At 41.4% G+C, this 16,587-nt stretch overlaps 1 protein-coding gene across 1 annotated transcript in view; it reads right to left on the bottom strand.

Annotated features, from left to right (window-relative positions):
- The window catches only part of rheb (Ras homolog, mTORC1 binding), a 101,691-nt gene extending 88,184 nt beyond the window's left edge, over positions 1-13,507 (bottom strand). The window contains exon 1 of the mRNA XM_063044470.1: positions 13,084-13,507. Coding sequence (XP_062900540.1) covers positions 13,084-13,135 — 52 coding nt within the window. The 5' untranslated portion in view covers positions 13,136-13,507. The remainder of the gene's footprint in view (positions 1-13,083) is intronic.
- Positions 13,508-16,587: the final 3,080 nt, after the last annotated feature.

Here is a 16,587-nt window from a genome sequence, read left to right as displayed (position 1 = left end):
TTCTACGGTAAACCCATCAGGGCCAGGAGCTTTCCCCAAACTCATAGAGAAAATAACATTCTTAATCTCATCCATGCTAATAGAAGTATCTAACATAGAAGCCATATCCTGTGAAATCTCAGGGAAGTCTAAATTATCTAAAAAATCATTCATATATTTAGAATCTCGAGGAGACTCTGATTGATATAAGGAAGAGTAAAAATCACAGAAGGTTTGATTAATCCCCACATGATCAAATATTAGTCGATCATTTTGGTTATAAATCTGATTAATTTGAGATTTAGCATACTTAGACTTCAATTGATTAGCCAACAGTTTACCAATTTTGTCACTGTGTACATAAAATTCACTTCTTGTTTTCTTTAATTGGTTTACAATCGAGGACGAGAGTAATAAACTGTGTTCCATTTGAAGTTCAGTTCTTTGTTTATATAACTCCTCAGAAGGAGCTATAACATATTTCTTATCAATTTCCTTAATCTTGTCCACAATTACCAACTCCTCCTGCTTCTGCTTCTTCCTCAAAGCAACAGAATACGAAATAATCTGACCACGAATATAAGCTTTAAAAGTATCCCAGTGTTAACAGAAATATCCTCTGTATGGTTAATTGTAAAAAAAAAAGATCAATCTGTTCATTCATAAAGTTAACAAAGTCCGAGTCCTGAAGCAACAGCGAATTAAAACGCCATTGTCTATTATTTTGTATATTGGCCAGAATTTTAATAGAAAGCTTAAGTGGAGCATGATCCGAAATGGTTATAGAATCATAATCACATTTAATCACTGAGGGAATAAGACGAGAATCAATAAAGAAATAATCAATTCTTGAATAGGAATGATGAACATGTGAAAAAAAAGAAAAATCTTTTTCCTGAGGATGCAAAAAGTGCCAAATGTCCGTCGACCCAGAATCAGAAAGAAATGAATTAATCAAAGTTGCAGATTTATTAGGTAAGGTCCGTAAAGGAGCCGAACGGTCCAAAGCTGGAGACAAACAGGTATTAAGATCTCCGCCCCAGATCAATGAAAACTCATTCAAATTCGGAAACTGATTAAATAATGATTTATAAAATTCCGGACAATCCATATTAGGAGCATAAACATTAACCAAAACTACTTTTTTATTAAATAGTAAACCACTAACCAATAAAAATCTACCATTCGGATCAGAAATAATATCATGTTGTATAAAAGTAACCGAGGAGTCTATAAAAATAGAGACGCCTCGAATCTTAGCATTGGAGTTCGAATGAAACTGTTGTCCCTTCCAGAATTTAAAAAAACGTAGTCCGTCCCCCCTCCGCACATGGGTCTCTTGTAAGAATAAAATTTGTGCTTTAAGTCTCCGGAACACTTTAAAAACTTTTTTCCTTTTAATAGGATGATTAAGACCATTAGTATTCCAGGAGACAAAATTAATAATAGACTCCATAAACCCTAAAGTCAACCCACAACAAGGAGGATTGACGATAGGTTCGACCCACGAACCCGGAGAGGGAACAGAACATACAAGAGATACCGGGGAGAAGAACGCAACCAATACTTCAATAATGTATATAGCCCAAGAAGAAAGAAACTAAAAAGTGAAGCCCCTCCCACCACCCACCACCCCATGTCCCGAAAGCTAAGTCTAACGCAGACCAGCCCGAAAGAAGCAAGCACTAAAACTACCCCCATGACTTCCGGTATACGCTTCCTAAAAAAAAAGTGTAAATATAAAAAAGATCAGCTGATTATAAAACAGTAAAAGAATAAAAAAAGATAACTCAATTAAAATAAACACATAACAGAATAAAAGCCAGAAAATATATGAAAAAAGAACCGCAATAAACCCCAGACCCATGAATAAACAGAACAACAAAAAAGAAATAAGATTATTAACATAAACTAGTTATAAAAACCTACAAAACAAAATAGATTTTAAAAAAAACTACAAAATTTAAGGCCACAAAGGAAATACGTAAAATGACAATAAGGAAGTAACCACCCAGAATCCCCTGGGAAAAAGAGAGAAATGACGCAGTTAAAAAGGAAGTTTAGCAACCATATTAAGTAATCAAAAATAAACTTTTCTGCCCATATAAGGCAAAAAAAAATTAAGACCAACAAATTCACAGCCTCCGATCAACGGAGATAGTAAAAAAATTACAATTAAGATGTTGATGATGAAAATTGATCCAGATAACTCTGGGCATCCGATGGAGAGTCAAAAAAACGGAGGGCTCCATCCAACGTACGAATCCTTAGACGCGCAGGGTAAAGCAGCGCTGGTCTTAAATCCATCTTGTAGAGTTCCGACATCACAGATCTGTAATGAACCCGTTGATCCCGAATTGGTTTACTGAAATCTTCCACGAATCGGAATTTAAGATCCAGAAAATCAATGAAACCCTTAGATCGAACGAATCGAAACAGTTTCTCCTTGTCTTGAAAGTAATGAAACCGTAAAATAACATGTTGAGGTCTATCTGACCTAGGCGAGTATGATGGAACTCTGTGAACACGATCCAATAACGGTGGTTGGTCAGGAAATACAGTAGGAAATGCATCTTTTAAAAGTTGAGAAAAATACTTCATAGGGTTATCAGATTCAACAGCTTCACGCACCCCGATCATTCGTAAATTCTGCTGTCGCATTCTAGATTCTAAGTCAGAGTTTTTAAAGGTCAGAAAATCAAGTTTCTTCTTCATTACATTAATTGTTTCTTCGATTTTCCCCATCTTAAGCTCACTTTGTTGTGTGGATTTTTGAAGATCCGATATAGCCGACTGATGTTCCGTAATAGATGTTTGTATCTTATCGATTGAATCGGCAATTTTCTGGAACTGAATTGAAATTTCCGCACGAATCAGCTCCGTAACAGAGGTTGAAATTTCCCTTTGAATTAACTCCGATATAGCTTTCAAAGTCACCGGTGGTTCAGTCGGAGGGAAATCGGTACCTTTCGGTTTAACCGGAGGTCTGCCATTCTTCCCGTTTTTCCCATTCTTAGACATAGCAGATCTTAAACGCATCCAGTTATCGAAGAGCCCAATTTAATTCAAAGTATTGTAAAAGTTAATGCCTTAATGGTTACTAAATATAGCTGATCAGAAGAAAAAAAACTCAGAGGTAATGGAGCGAGTCAAGAACGCGACTTCACTCCATGAGCGCTACCGGAAGCCCCCATGAATTCTAAATTAAGTGTAAACACAAGGAATTCTGCAGATGCTGGAAATTCAAGCAACACACATCAAAGTTGCTGGTGAACGCAGCAGGCCATGCAGCATCTCTAGGAAGAGGTACAGTCGACGTTTCGGGCCGAGACCCTTCGTCAGGACTAACTGAAGGAAGAGCTAGTAAGAGATTTGAAAGTGGGAGGGGGAGGGGGAGATCCAAAATGATAGGAGAAGACAGGAGGGGGAGGGATGGAGCCAAGAGCTGGACAGTTGATTGGCAAAAGGGATATGAGAGGATCATGGGACAGGAGGCCCAGGGAGAAGGAAAGGGGGGGGGAACCCAGAGGATGGGCAAGGGGTATAGTGAGAGGGACAGAGGGAGAAAAAGGACAATTTCCACACATTTTAATTCCACATCCCATTCTCATTCTGATATCTATCCACGGCCTCCTCTACTGTAAAGATGAAGCCACACTCAGGTTGGAGGAACAACACCTGATATTCCGTCTGGGTAGCCTCCAACCTGATGGCATGAACATTGACTTCTCAAACTTCCGCTAATGCCCCACCTCCCCCTCGTACCCCATCCGTTATTTATATACACACATTCTTTCTCTCTCTCCTTTTTCTCCCTCTGTCCCTCTGACTATACCCCTTGCCCATCCTCTGGGTTCCCCCCTCCCCCTTTTCCTTCTCCCTAGGCCTCCTGTCCCATGATCCTCTCATATCCCTTTTGCCAATCACCTGTCCAGCTCTTGGCTCCATCCCTCCCCCTCCTGTCTTCTCCTATCATTTTGGATCTCCCCCTCCCACTTTCAAATCTCTTACTAGCTCTTCCTTCAGTTAGTCCTGATGAAGGGTCTCGGCCCGAAACGTCCACTGTACCTCTTCTTAGAGATGCCGCCTGGCTTGCTGTGTTCACCAGCAACTTTGATGTGTGTTGTCTAAATTAAGTGTACAGGATTTGAAGTTAATAGACCACCAATTTAAAAGCTCATGGGTCAACATATAAACTGCTCTATTTTAAGCAAATTATTATTTTAACTTAATAATACTGCACAGAATTACCATCATATTCAGTTTTAAATTATGATTATGGTTGCATTTTCACTTAAACTGCAAATATAACGATAAATGTCATTTAGATACAAGTCTACATAAATATCATTGCCAGTACCAAGTGTCTGCAATTTTTTCTGTGGCTGAGATGGGAGAAATTTTTAAAAAACTCCAGTTTTAGAAATTCATTCTTAGCTTAAGCTGGAGTCATTTTCTACAGAAAAATTGTTTTTTTTTAATCGTAAAGAGCATAGTAACTGCAGAATTAGAGAGATGTAACAAACTTTTTCACCCAAATGGCAGGAAAGAAATCTGACTGAATGGAGAGGCAGAAGCCTTCATATTAAAGCACATACTTTAAGAGCTGTGAAAGCCTTTACTGGCAGTATAGGTGATGAACCGAAGGGTGGCATAAATTGTCAGTGACACCCATCCAGACAAAGGCCGGCATTTGTAGCAATCAAACACAATGACATGGATCTGAAAAGTCAGCAAAGGAATTCTCTTCATAAAAGGCATTAGCAGGGATCATCTTAATTCTAACATTTCAGTAATGTTGAAAGAATGTCATGGCACTGAATCAGATCTGGATAAATGAAATTCAGTTACAGCTACTATAATTCATATTTCGGCAATTCTCAGCTCCTCAAACCCAAGTTTGTAGGAGTCACTAGTCTAGAAACACATAGAAACAATGAATCCACTAGAGTGTGATAGTTGGGTGACCTTTAACCAGATGGAAATTGTGGGTCAGACACCAGGAGTATCACGTCGAAGAGAGTAACAGCTGCAATTTGACAACAGAACATAGAACATCACTGCACAATGCAGGCCATTCAGCCCACAATTTTGTACTGACCTCTAAATCTACCTTACCTAACCTTTCCCTACAGGTCCTCTATTTTTTTCATCTATGTGCCTACTGTATTTGCCTCTAACGCCACCACTGACAGCCTGTTGCAGCACCCAGCGTGTAAAAACACTACTGCTGACATACCCCTCCTATACATTCTTCCAATCACCTTAAAATTATGCCTCCTCATATTAGCCATTGGGAAAACACCTCTGGCTGTCTATGCCTCTTATGTTGTACACCTCTATTGTCACCTCTCATACTCTTACTCCAAAGAGAATAGCCCTAGCTTGATCAACCTACATGCTCCCTAATCCAGTCAGCAACCCAGTAAATCTCCTTTGCACCTCCTCTAAAGCTTCCACATCCATCCTATAACGAAGTGACCAGAACTGAGCACAAAACTTCCAAGTGGTCTAACCAGTTTTACAGAGCTGCAACATAATGGCTCAGACTAGATGGGCCAAAGGGCCTGTTTCTGTGCTGTAGTGGTCTGTGACTGATCATCTCAGAACTTTTGAACTCATATCTCCCAAGTAATGTAAAGAAATAACCATGTGCCTTAAACACCTATGGATACTGTACTAAGTAAGAAACATAACCTGAATTTAGTCTAAAAATCTGCTATTAGCATGATCATTTTGTTTAGAGCAGGAAGTTGAGATTAGAGGAGAGAAGCAATGGGAGTGACTGACTAGTAGCTAGAGGAAAGGAAGTTGGGGGGAGAGTGACAAGAAAAAGGATTAAGGAATCAGTATCAGATTAATATTACTAGCATATGTTGTGAAATGTGTTAGCTTTGCCGCAGCAGTACAATGTTATACATGATAGAGAGAAAAGGAAAACCAAATTACAGTCAGTGTATATTAAATAGTTAAATTAAATTAGTGGAAAAAAAGTACAGGTCGACCTTCACTAATCCAGCACCATTGGGACCAGAGGAGTGCCGGATTAGTGAAAATGTCGAATTACAGAAGGATCACATTAAGCATAATCAGTGCCGGATTATCGATGGAACCGGATTACAGGTAGTCAGATCAGTGAAGGTCAACCTGTATAAGGTAGTGTTCATGGGTTCAATGTCCATTCAGACATCAGATGGCAGAGGGGAAGTAAACACAAGGAATTCTGCAGATGCTGGAAATTCAAGCAACACACATCAAAGTTGCTGGTGAACGCAGCAGGCCAGGCAGCATCTCTAGGAAGAGGTACAGTCGACGTTTCCGGCCGAGACCCTTCGTCAGAACATTTCTACTGTCCTGATGAAGGGTCTTGGCCCGAAACTTCAACTGTACCTCTTCCTAGAGATGCTGCCTGGCCTGCTGCGTTCACCAGCAACTTTGATGTGTGTTGCTTGGCAGAGGGAAAGAAGCTGTTCCTGAATAGCTGAGTGTGTGCCTTCAGGCTTCTGTACCTGCTTCCAGACAGTAACAGTGTGAAGAGAGCACAGATAATCAGAAATGTCATGAACATTTTTTGGCAGCTGCAAAGATAAACCTTAATTTCCCTTCAGTTTTGGGAGGATTTCATTAAAGCTCTCAGAGAGTGAGTTGCACAACAGAGGCAACTCGTTTAATGTCAACTGAACCTATTTCTACTGTCAAGCAAATTGGGTTATTTTCCATTAATATCAGAAAGACCAAACTGGAGTCAGTTCTAACAGAAGTTCTACTCAAAAATGTTCCAGAGAACAATTAGAAGTGTTTGAAGTTGTTAACTGCTTTTATCACTTCCCCCCATCAAGTAGGAATGTCTAGCTATGGGACAAGGCGCGGCAATGAAGAGAAAGAGTACAACCACCATTAATTCTGAAAAATCTGGGGATTGTCCTATCATATAGAGCTAATAACAACCTTATATACAAGAAAAACTAAGATACATGGATTATGAAAATGATGACATTCATTGCATTTGTATCCTAGCATTCCTCTTCAAAAAATTACTTCCCCAGTCCTGGTTAGTGAAAAAATGGAATAGTCCTTCATGAAATACCACTAATAACAATCATTCACCCAGTTGCCAGAGCATACAACTAAGTTTTTCTATAAAGGATTAGAGTGCTAATGGCAATCAATACCAGGATCCAAAACAGACAGCCCATGCTCAGCCAATGCCCACCAGACAACCCTGGAAAAGCTCTTTTAAATTGTCAATCCAGTTGATAACCTGCTGAATCCCAGCATAAAACATCTTAAGACCATTTCCAAATACTTGAGCAGAAAATTAGCATTGGAGTTGTAAACTTGAATGGTTAAAAAAACAGCATCCTCCAGTGTACACACCTTCAAATGGGAGTTTATATTTAAAGAATTCCACTGACACTGTTTCCCATCCTTTCCAGATCAATAGCACAAGTTCACCTTGTCTTTCATCTTTGCAGACCCCATATTCAACATTCACTGGTCATGAAATGCAGCCTTTTCAGCATTCTGAAAGTAGGCCCTCACAACATCCTAATCTGCTCCATAATGTCCTGCAAAATGGCACCAGGACATGAAAATCACTGCAAGTGGCTCCCTACAAATCCACTTATTACTTCTTTAATAATCATTCTGTTCTTTAAAATCTAAATTCCCTGTCACTACAAATACAGCAATGCACCGTGTAATGATTAGATCTGTACAAACAGCATGTAAGACAAGTTTTTCCACTGTATCTCAGCACACGTAACGATAATAAATCAATTCCAGTTCCACTGACTAGAAAGACATGGTTTACACATTAAGACAACCAGGAGTTCAAAATACTTCCAGGCACAGCATTTGTACTTGCTTGAACCTTCCTCAATTCAGTATAATGCATCGTAAATGTCTACACAAATGAATACTTCACTTAACTGCTGCATTTAAACAAACACGATCTCAATCACGTCACTTTGTCTGACTCCTATATTGAACCAAGCTGTCATGAGCTTCTGACACTACCCCAGAGACTAATTCATCAAACTGGCACAATGCTTCCCCTCTGCACAGTAGCGTAGTGGTTAGCACCACACTTTTCAGGAACGGCATCCAGGGTTCAACACCTGCCACTGCCTATGAGCACTTTGCTCCCTGTGACTGCGAGGGACTCCTCTGGGTGTTCTGGTTTCCTCCCACAGTCCAAGGAGACACCGATTGGTAGGTTAATTGGTCATTTTAAGTTGTCCTGTGATTAGGCTAGGATTAAACTGGGGTATTGCTGGGCAGCATGGCTCAAAGAGCCAATTCCATGCTGTAAGCAATAAAATAAAAACTGAGTTCAACAACTTCAGAAAAGCAGCATTGTGTCAGCATACAGAGGAGGTGATTGGGGAAATACTATTAACCTGTGACCACCGCTTTAATTGACTGCATAAATGATGATGCATCTCTATCATTTAACCAATACAACTTAGTTTTCCTCCTTACACATTATACAATCTGAATATTTTGAGTGACCTATTTTCAAAGTCTATAGATTGCGAAGCAGTTTAAGGTCTGAACAGTAACATTTTTTATTTTCATGAGCAACACAAATTCTGCAATACAAAGGAGACATTTGCAGATCTTCAGCTCGACTGCAGAGACGATATGTAGATGCCAATTATGGCAAAATAACAACCATACTGAAAACAAGTATCTGTGGCTAGAAAACAAAATTAACATCCCAGTCAACCTGAAAAATTCATTGTTCTTCTTAGTCCACGGAAGCTGTCCGACCTTCTGAGCGTTTTCTAGCATTTTCTGCTTTTATTTCAGATTTCCAGCATCTGCAGTTTTATTAAATTTTCAAAATTTTGATTCAAAAACAAAACTACCACAGTCATCAGAAGCCTAAACCCAAGTAAAAAGCATTACAAGAAAGGTCATAAATAAATGGAATCACAACAGAAAAAAATATTCACCATAGTGTACAATTAATAAGATTAATTTTCAATACTTTCTTAAAACAGATGATTTTGGATCTCCCAAACCAGATTAAGAGGAAATGGGAACAATTTATGAGATTTAACAATATGCCTTGCACATCTGCATTCATTCTTTCCCAGAAGCGCTTGTTCATCAGAATACCACACAGATTAAGGAAAAGAGTATTGCTGGGGATTTAAAATGCATTAGAACAAGTGGAGCAGGATTTTCAACCAATTTATAAAGGTATAAAATCCAGAAACATTAAAAATAGATTGACCTTAAAGAAAATGGAGCAACATGTTGAAAAATAAAAACTCTGCAATCCTTGGAAATAAATCTGTAGAGTAATGGTGAGAGGTTTAGCTGTGTTGGTATAGCTGGCACCATTTGGTCAGATGTACTGTAGGCATGTATGTGAGTGTGATTACTCCAGTTGAATATGTTGTCCTCAGGGGCTCCTCCCTTAATGGCATACACCTGTGTGACTGTTTAACATGGGGAGGCTGATGCATGGGCAGCCACTACACTGTCCTAGACAGATCAGGGTCAGGGTCCAGGAGTCCCTTCACTGCTGTTGTGATGTGTTATCTTTCTCCAGCTCCACCAGTGAGGTCTTGGTAGGATTGCTTTGTCAGTAACCTCTCCTACCCCCACCCCGACCCTACCAGGAACTAAGCTCCAGACGATATTGGTCTTGGGATCTCAGGAACTCAAGCCCCTCCACCACAAAAAGGTGATGATCCTTGGAGAAGGGCATGTATATGACATAGCTTTGACAATAATTGTTACACAAGGAAAGATTCTCAAGATGCAAATATTTAACAGTCAGTCATGTGGCAGCAACTCAATGCGTAAAAGCATAGTCAAGAGGTTCAATTGATGTTTAGACCAAACATCAGAATGGAAAAGAAATGTGATGCAAGTGATTGGTGTCAGATAGGGTGGTTTGAGTATCTTAGAAACCACTAACCTCCTGGGAATTTCACACACAACAGTCTCTAAAGTTTACAAAGAATGGTGTGAATAACAAAAAAAACTCCAGTGAGAGAGTCAATGAGAGAGGTCAGAGGCGAATGGGCAGACTGGTTCAAGCTGACAGTAACTCTCACAATCACATGTTACAACAGTGATGTGCATCTGAATGCACAACACTTCAAATCTTGAAGTGGATGGGCTACAGCAGTAGAAGACCAGAAGCATACACTCAGTGGCCACTTTATTAGATAAAGGAGGTATCAAATAAAGTGATCATTTGAGTGTAAACCATTCAAACCTAGTTCTAGTAGAACCAATTCAGTTAATGTCCCATACAGTGGGTTATCAGCTCACCATTAGAACATACAAAAATTGGACAAATCAAGCTGCATATAGAAAGGCTAACGCATTGGATTTAATTCATAGTTGAGTTTAATGCTATGTCAGTTCCCTTGATTTTTTTTTCACTCAAATATACACTACATTTCTAGTAGAAAAACAATTTGGTAGACAAGTTACTTCCAATTTACAACTAATGGTTCTAACATTGCATAAGGTGTCTCACTAATGTGAGCATTGACATCTGATGAACATATGTTATTAGTCGTGTTATAACAGCTGACATAACCAGTAAAAAGTAGTTACATCCTCACTAGATGATCAGTTTCATACAAAAATACTAGGAAGTTGTTATTGGCAGAGCCTCAGATGGTAACATTGCCTCCTTACTGACAATCAACTTTGGCGCACCTCAAGGATGCGTGCTTGGCCCACAGCTCTAACCTCTCTATACCCGTGACACAGCTCAAATGCCATCTATAATTTTACCGATGACGCAACTATTGTTGGCAGAGTTTCAGTTGGTGACGAGAAAGTGTCAAGGAGTGAGATAGATCAGCGGGGCAAGTAGCGTTGAAACAACCACCTTTCACTCAACACCAGTAAGACCATGTCATTGATACGGACTTCAGGAAGGGGAAGTCGAGGGAACACACACCAGTCTTCATCCTAATCCATCATTAAGGATCCCCATTAGGACATCCACTTTACATTGCTACCATCAGGGAGGAGATAAGGAGCCGGAAGAGAGACACCTATTTTGGGAACAGCTTCTTCCCCTCCAACAGTAGACTTCTGAATGGACAAATGCACTATTTTTGCAACACACACAAAATGCTGGTGGAACGCAGCAGGCCAGGCAGCATCTATAGGAAGAAGTACAGTCGATGTTTCCAGCCGAGACCCTTCTTCCTATAGAAGCTGCCTGGCCTGCTGTGCTCCACCAGCGTTTTGTGCGTGTTGCTTGAATTTCCAGCATCTGCAGATCTTCTCGTGTTTGCAATATTTTTGCTCTTTTTTGTGTACGTACATATATACATTTCTTATTGTAATTTGTTTCTTACATATTTCACTGTACTGCTGCTTTAAAACAAATCTCATGACATATGGCAGTGACCTTAAACCTGATTCTGATCATTGTCAGAATTCCTTTCAACAAAAAACTGAAAATAACAGTGATATAAAGCAAGATGCAATATCATGAGAAAATGAAAGTATTCACTCTTCCTTTAACATGCAGCACTGAAAACATATACCACTGCTTCAACATCCAGAATTATGCTCAAACTGTAGACGTCATAATTTTGAAAATATAAAGCAAAATGCCTACCAAGAAAGGGAACTACAACTAAAACAATCATTTTAAATGTCTTAGCAGCTCAAAAGGATTAAGCAGAACATAGTGCAGGCCTTTTCAGCCTCTGTTGCTGTGCCAGCTCTTTATCCTGCTCTGAGATCCATCTAAGCCGCCCCTCCTGCATAACCCTCCATTTTTCTATCATCCACGTGCCTAGCTGCTCTAACATTCCCCATTAGTAAGTAGGTCACAGGTTATGGGGAGAAGGCAGGAAAAGTGGGGGACCAGACTCGATGGGCCAAAAGGCCTAATTCTGCTCCTATGTTTTTTGGTACATCTTTAAGAGTCTCTTAAACGTCCCTGAGCTAGCTGCCTCTACCACTAGCCCTGGCAGGGCATTCCATGAACCCACAACTCTCTGCAAACTTACTTCTGACTTCCCTCACTTTCTTATTTACCCACCTTGAATGTGAGGCAAAACCAGAAAAATTTCAATATATCAATAATCTACTGGCCAGTTTACATAGCAGGTTTCCCCCCATGCTGAATGCACCACTAGACTTTATCAGGAAGAATATTAAAACCATACATCATGCAAATTTTGATCTAACCACAATAAAAAAACTTGAAAGCATACAAAAATAAATCGTTTCATATTTATTTTGTGAAACATTACAAAGTGCTGCAGACCTGACCTTCCCACCATCAAATGGATTTAATATGATTGAAAACAAATACGAGGGTAGATTAAACTGCTTAAAAATAGTTGACTAAAACACTATAAACCAAATACTGGCAATAGGCATGCATTAACATGCATTCACAGAAAACATTCCCCCAAGAGGCTCATGAAATTATGAAATTAAACTCCAATTCATGTCTAGTGTTTAGCCTATTATTTTTAAATTACAAATTTAAGCAAATATGTGCAATACTTGCGCTCTCACAATGTTTATATCACAATAACGGGCAGTGAAAATACTAAAAACAAAGCTGGCGGCTTGGGGGAGGGGGAGGGTAATTGAGGACGGGAATTCCACGGGGTTAGTTTTCCCACAGAATTCCTTTGTGAGTCGAAACTGCCGGAACAAACCAGAAAAGGGGGGGGGGGGGAATGAGGAGAAAGATGAAAATAAACAATACCACGCAGGATGCGGGGGGAAAAAAGTTAACCTTAAACGGAAAATGAGCCGAGAAAAAAAATTCGGCACTGCGTATCAATAAAATTACATAAAGTTGAGTTGGCATGCTGGAACCGGTAGCACACCACCACTCGGTCAAATACCAAAATAAAAAGGTTGAGGAAGCGAGGAAGGTCAGCCATTTCCCGAGGTTAGCACATACAGTGATCAAATTGGATTTCACTCCAAGGCAGGCATTACATTAGCAGCTTTGCAGGGATTTTTTTTGTGTGTATCTGTAAAAGATGCCACGATCGGCGGTGGACTGGCTCTCTCTCTCTCTCTCTCTCTCACACACACACAGACTGATGACTTGTCCTTAACGCACAGCCCGGTCTTACTCACCCACTGATCTGTAGCCCAGGATCGCAACCTTCCGAGACTTCGGCTGTGGCATGTTAGCAACGGCGCCTCTACCCCGCCCCCCAAGATATATATATGTATTTAAAAGAAGTTCACGGTAGGTGAGCGGAGAAAAATGAAAGGTCTCCGGCCGGCAACGGAACCCAATCCCCCCTGACGAAGGGGCAACGGGGAGGGGAAGGAACTTCGAACCCCAACAGAAAGCAAAACTACATGGGTGTGGAGTTTCGCTTTGGCTTCAAAAATAAAAGCACACGCAAAGTTTGGGAACCAAAACCAATGAGGCGGCGTCCTGTAGTAAATGTGGGGATAGATGCCTGAAGTATTTTCAATTTTGAGCTCATGCGTATCCAAGCGTCGGGACCCGCACCGCTCTGTCTCGCTCGCTCGCTCCCTTCCCCCCACCTCCTGCCTCAACCGGAAACCCGCCCCCACGTCGCCCGCTCATCCGATTGGGCTACGTTGGGCGTTGGCGGCGGTGTGCTCGCCTTCCCATTGCAGGAGTGGGCCATTCATCATCCGCCCAGCCGGCCAGCTGGTTGGTGTGCCGGTTGGTTGACAACCAAACAGCCAACCAGCCACGCCCCCGCTCTTAGCGCGCTTCGCAGTGGCGGCTCGGGGATGGTACTTCACCCTGCTAGTCCAGCTCAGTCGACCGACGGGCCCTAAAAGCTAGCTTGCTATTGGCCGGAGAATCCGTCTATCGTACTCTAGCTCAGTGAATGGTTGCAATCGCGGTCATAGCCTGATCCCGCCCCGTTTTCCGTTACTACTCGCGTTGGTTGCTGGGAATTGTAGTTTAATCTGTAGTCCGCTTCAGTTTATTGTTTTACGAAACAGTTTTTCCACGAGGTGCTGAATCCTTGTTTTCTAAATCTCGGACATGAAACAGCTAGTGATGGTTCTGAAGGAAGAATGCACCTTCAACGGGATCCTACCACCCAACACATCTTTCCGCAGGGATCGCTCCTGCCCGGATTCCCTCGTCCATTCGTCCCTACCCAATAATCGCCGCCTCCCTCACCTCCATTCCGGGCCCCAAACAGTCCTGCGAATCAGTTGGGGCCGTCTTCTGCATCCGGTACTCTCTCCTCAACATTGGTGAGCCCCGCCTCAGGTTGGTGGACCGTTCTGTCGAGTACCTCAGCTCGATTCCTATCCTCATTCCACGTCCGACGTGACTGCCCGTGGCTTCCTCTCCTGCCACTCTCAGGGTGGAGGAGCACCATCCGTCTAGGTAGCCTCCAACCCGATGGAATGAACATTGATTTCCCAGCTTCCTGTACTTTTCACACTCCGCTTTCTCTCTTCTTCAATTCCCCACTCCAGCATCTTCCCTTCACCTGCCTATCATCTCCCCCTAGTGCCCCTCCTCTTTCCCTTTCTCCCATGGTCCACTGTCCTCTCCTATCAGATTCCTTCTTCTCCAGCCCTTACCTTTTCCACTTATCACCTCCCAGCTTCTCACTTCATCCCCGCTTCCCCCAACCACCTGGCTTCATCTACCACCTTCTAGCTTGTTATTCTTCACCCTTCCTTTCCAGTCCTGATTCAGTGTTTCAGCCCGAAAAGTTGACTGTTTATTCATGGCCATATGAGATCCTCCAGCACTTTGTGTGTGTTGCTTGGATTTCCAGTATCTGCAGATTTTCTCTGTATCTGCAGAACCTCTTGTGTTGGGGAAACAATGATGCAAATTAATTAACTGTTAAAAGAGTGAGGTGACACATTGGAAGAAGGGGGTGCCCAACTTGGCTGTGAGCAGTGGTCTTATTCCCTGGTGCTATAGTTGGATGCCATTCAACACACACAGCCATTGGCTTAAACTGCACATTATGAAAATGACTAACCTACAGCCAGTAGTTGATACCTAGGCCCTTCCAGTGTTGTCCTCCTCACTGTTGCATTGTGACGATTCCCATCTGCAACCTCTTTCCTTGCCTCATCCTTCAAGATGTACTGCAAACTTTCGTGTGTATGGATCCAGTGCATTTTTGACATACATGAGGAATAAAATCTTGGGCTTTCAGCCGCATACTGTACCAAGAAGAGTTTGTTTGTCATATACACCAGGAAAGCACTAGGTCCTTTTTCACTTACCTCTACAGGGAGTAAGTTCTCTGCAATATTCATCGCTTTGAATCATTGTGTAAAGAGAAGGCGAGCTTTCTTTGTCTGCACCCAGCTGGAAGCCTGAGAAGAGTTTATTTTTCATGTGTAAATTTTAATCTTACAGAATTGGAAATGTGCTACTGTGTTATATTTAAATTTGGTTATGGTTTGTTATTGTCATGGGTACCAAGAGTTTTCCATACTGTTCATACAAATCAAACCATTACACAGTGCATTGAACTAGAATGAGACCATAAAACGTAGGAGCAGAATTAGGCCATTTGGCCCATTGAGTCTGCTCCACCATTCCATCACTGCTGATTTATTATTCCTCTCAACTCCATTCTTCTGCCTTCTTTCTGTAACCTTTGACACCCTTACTAAACAAGAATCTATTAACCTCCACTTTAAATATACCCGATGACTTGGCCTGCACAGCTGTCTGTGGCAAAGAAATTCCACAGATTCATCAGCCTCTGGCTAAAGAAATTCCTCCTTATTTTTGTTCTGAAGGGATGAACTTATGTTCTGAGGTTGTGCTCTCTGATCTCAGTCTCCCCCACTACAGGAAGCATACTCTCTACATCCACTCTATCCAGGCCTTGCAATGTTCAATAGGTTTCAGTAAGATTCCCTGCGCTTTCTTCTAAAGCCAGCAAGTACAGACTCAGAGCCATCAGACTTTCCTCGCCTTTCATTCCCAGAATCTGCAATTCCAATGTGGTTTGAAAACTGCATGCGTAATGGTTAATGGGCATTGGTGATAATATAGAGTTACCACATGGTTTTTGCAGTATGTATAAAACACGTGTACATAAACGTCTGCAGCAGCTTAACGTCAACAGTTTAGTAAGGTTTACTGCACCCTGCTGGTGATACAGTGTATATTTAGCACAGGTTTACTCAAACCTGTCAGAAATGTCGCAACACTCTGATCCGGAGAAACTCATTTATAGAGTGTTACGTACCCCGTAACTGGGTTGCCAAACCAGCAGAAATGGATCACTCAGTTGGAGTCTGGATTACTAGAACTAAGAAAGTTTTATTAAAGAAACAAGCAACACATTACTCTAATCAAAAGGATAATAAATGCAACAGTTCAGCAATGATAAACACACATGTACACAGAATTAAGATAACAGGATCAATCAAACTCTATCGTTGTCTAGGGGTAAATGACCAGTTTCAAAGTGATGCAAAGTTCAGTTCAGTTCGCAGTAATCGCTGCCGTGAGAGATGGACAATGTGGGGGGAAGGAGAGAGAGAGCAAAACGAATGAATATTCAAAACGGCTTCCACACAGACCTTCACAGTCAGCTTTCGGGCGAGCCCTTTGTGATGTCATCTGAGGTCACCGACCGTGACCCCTCCGTT

Source organism: Mobula hypostoma, chromosome 3 (assembly GCF_963921235.1).
Source record: "Mobula hypostoma chromosome 3, sMobHyp1.1, whole genome shotgun sequence".
Taxonomy (NCBI): domain Eukaryota; kingdom Metazoa; phylum Chordata; class Chondrichthyes; order Myliobatiformes; family Myliobatidae; genus Mobula; species Mobula hypostoma.
Note: the sequence above shows the minus strand (reverse complement) of the source record. Positions and strands in the feature narration are given on the sequence as shown.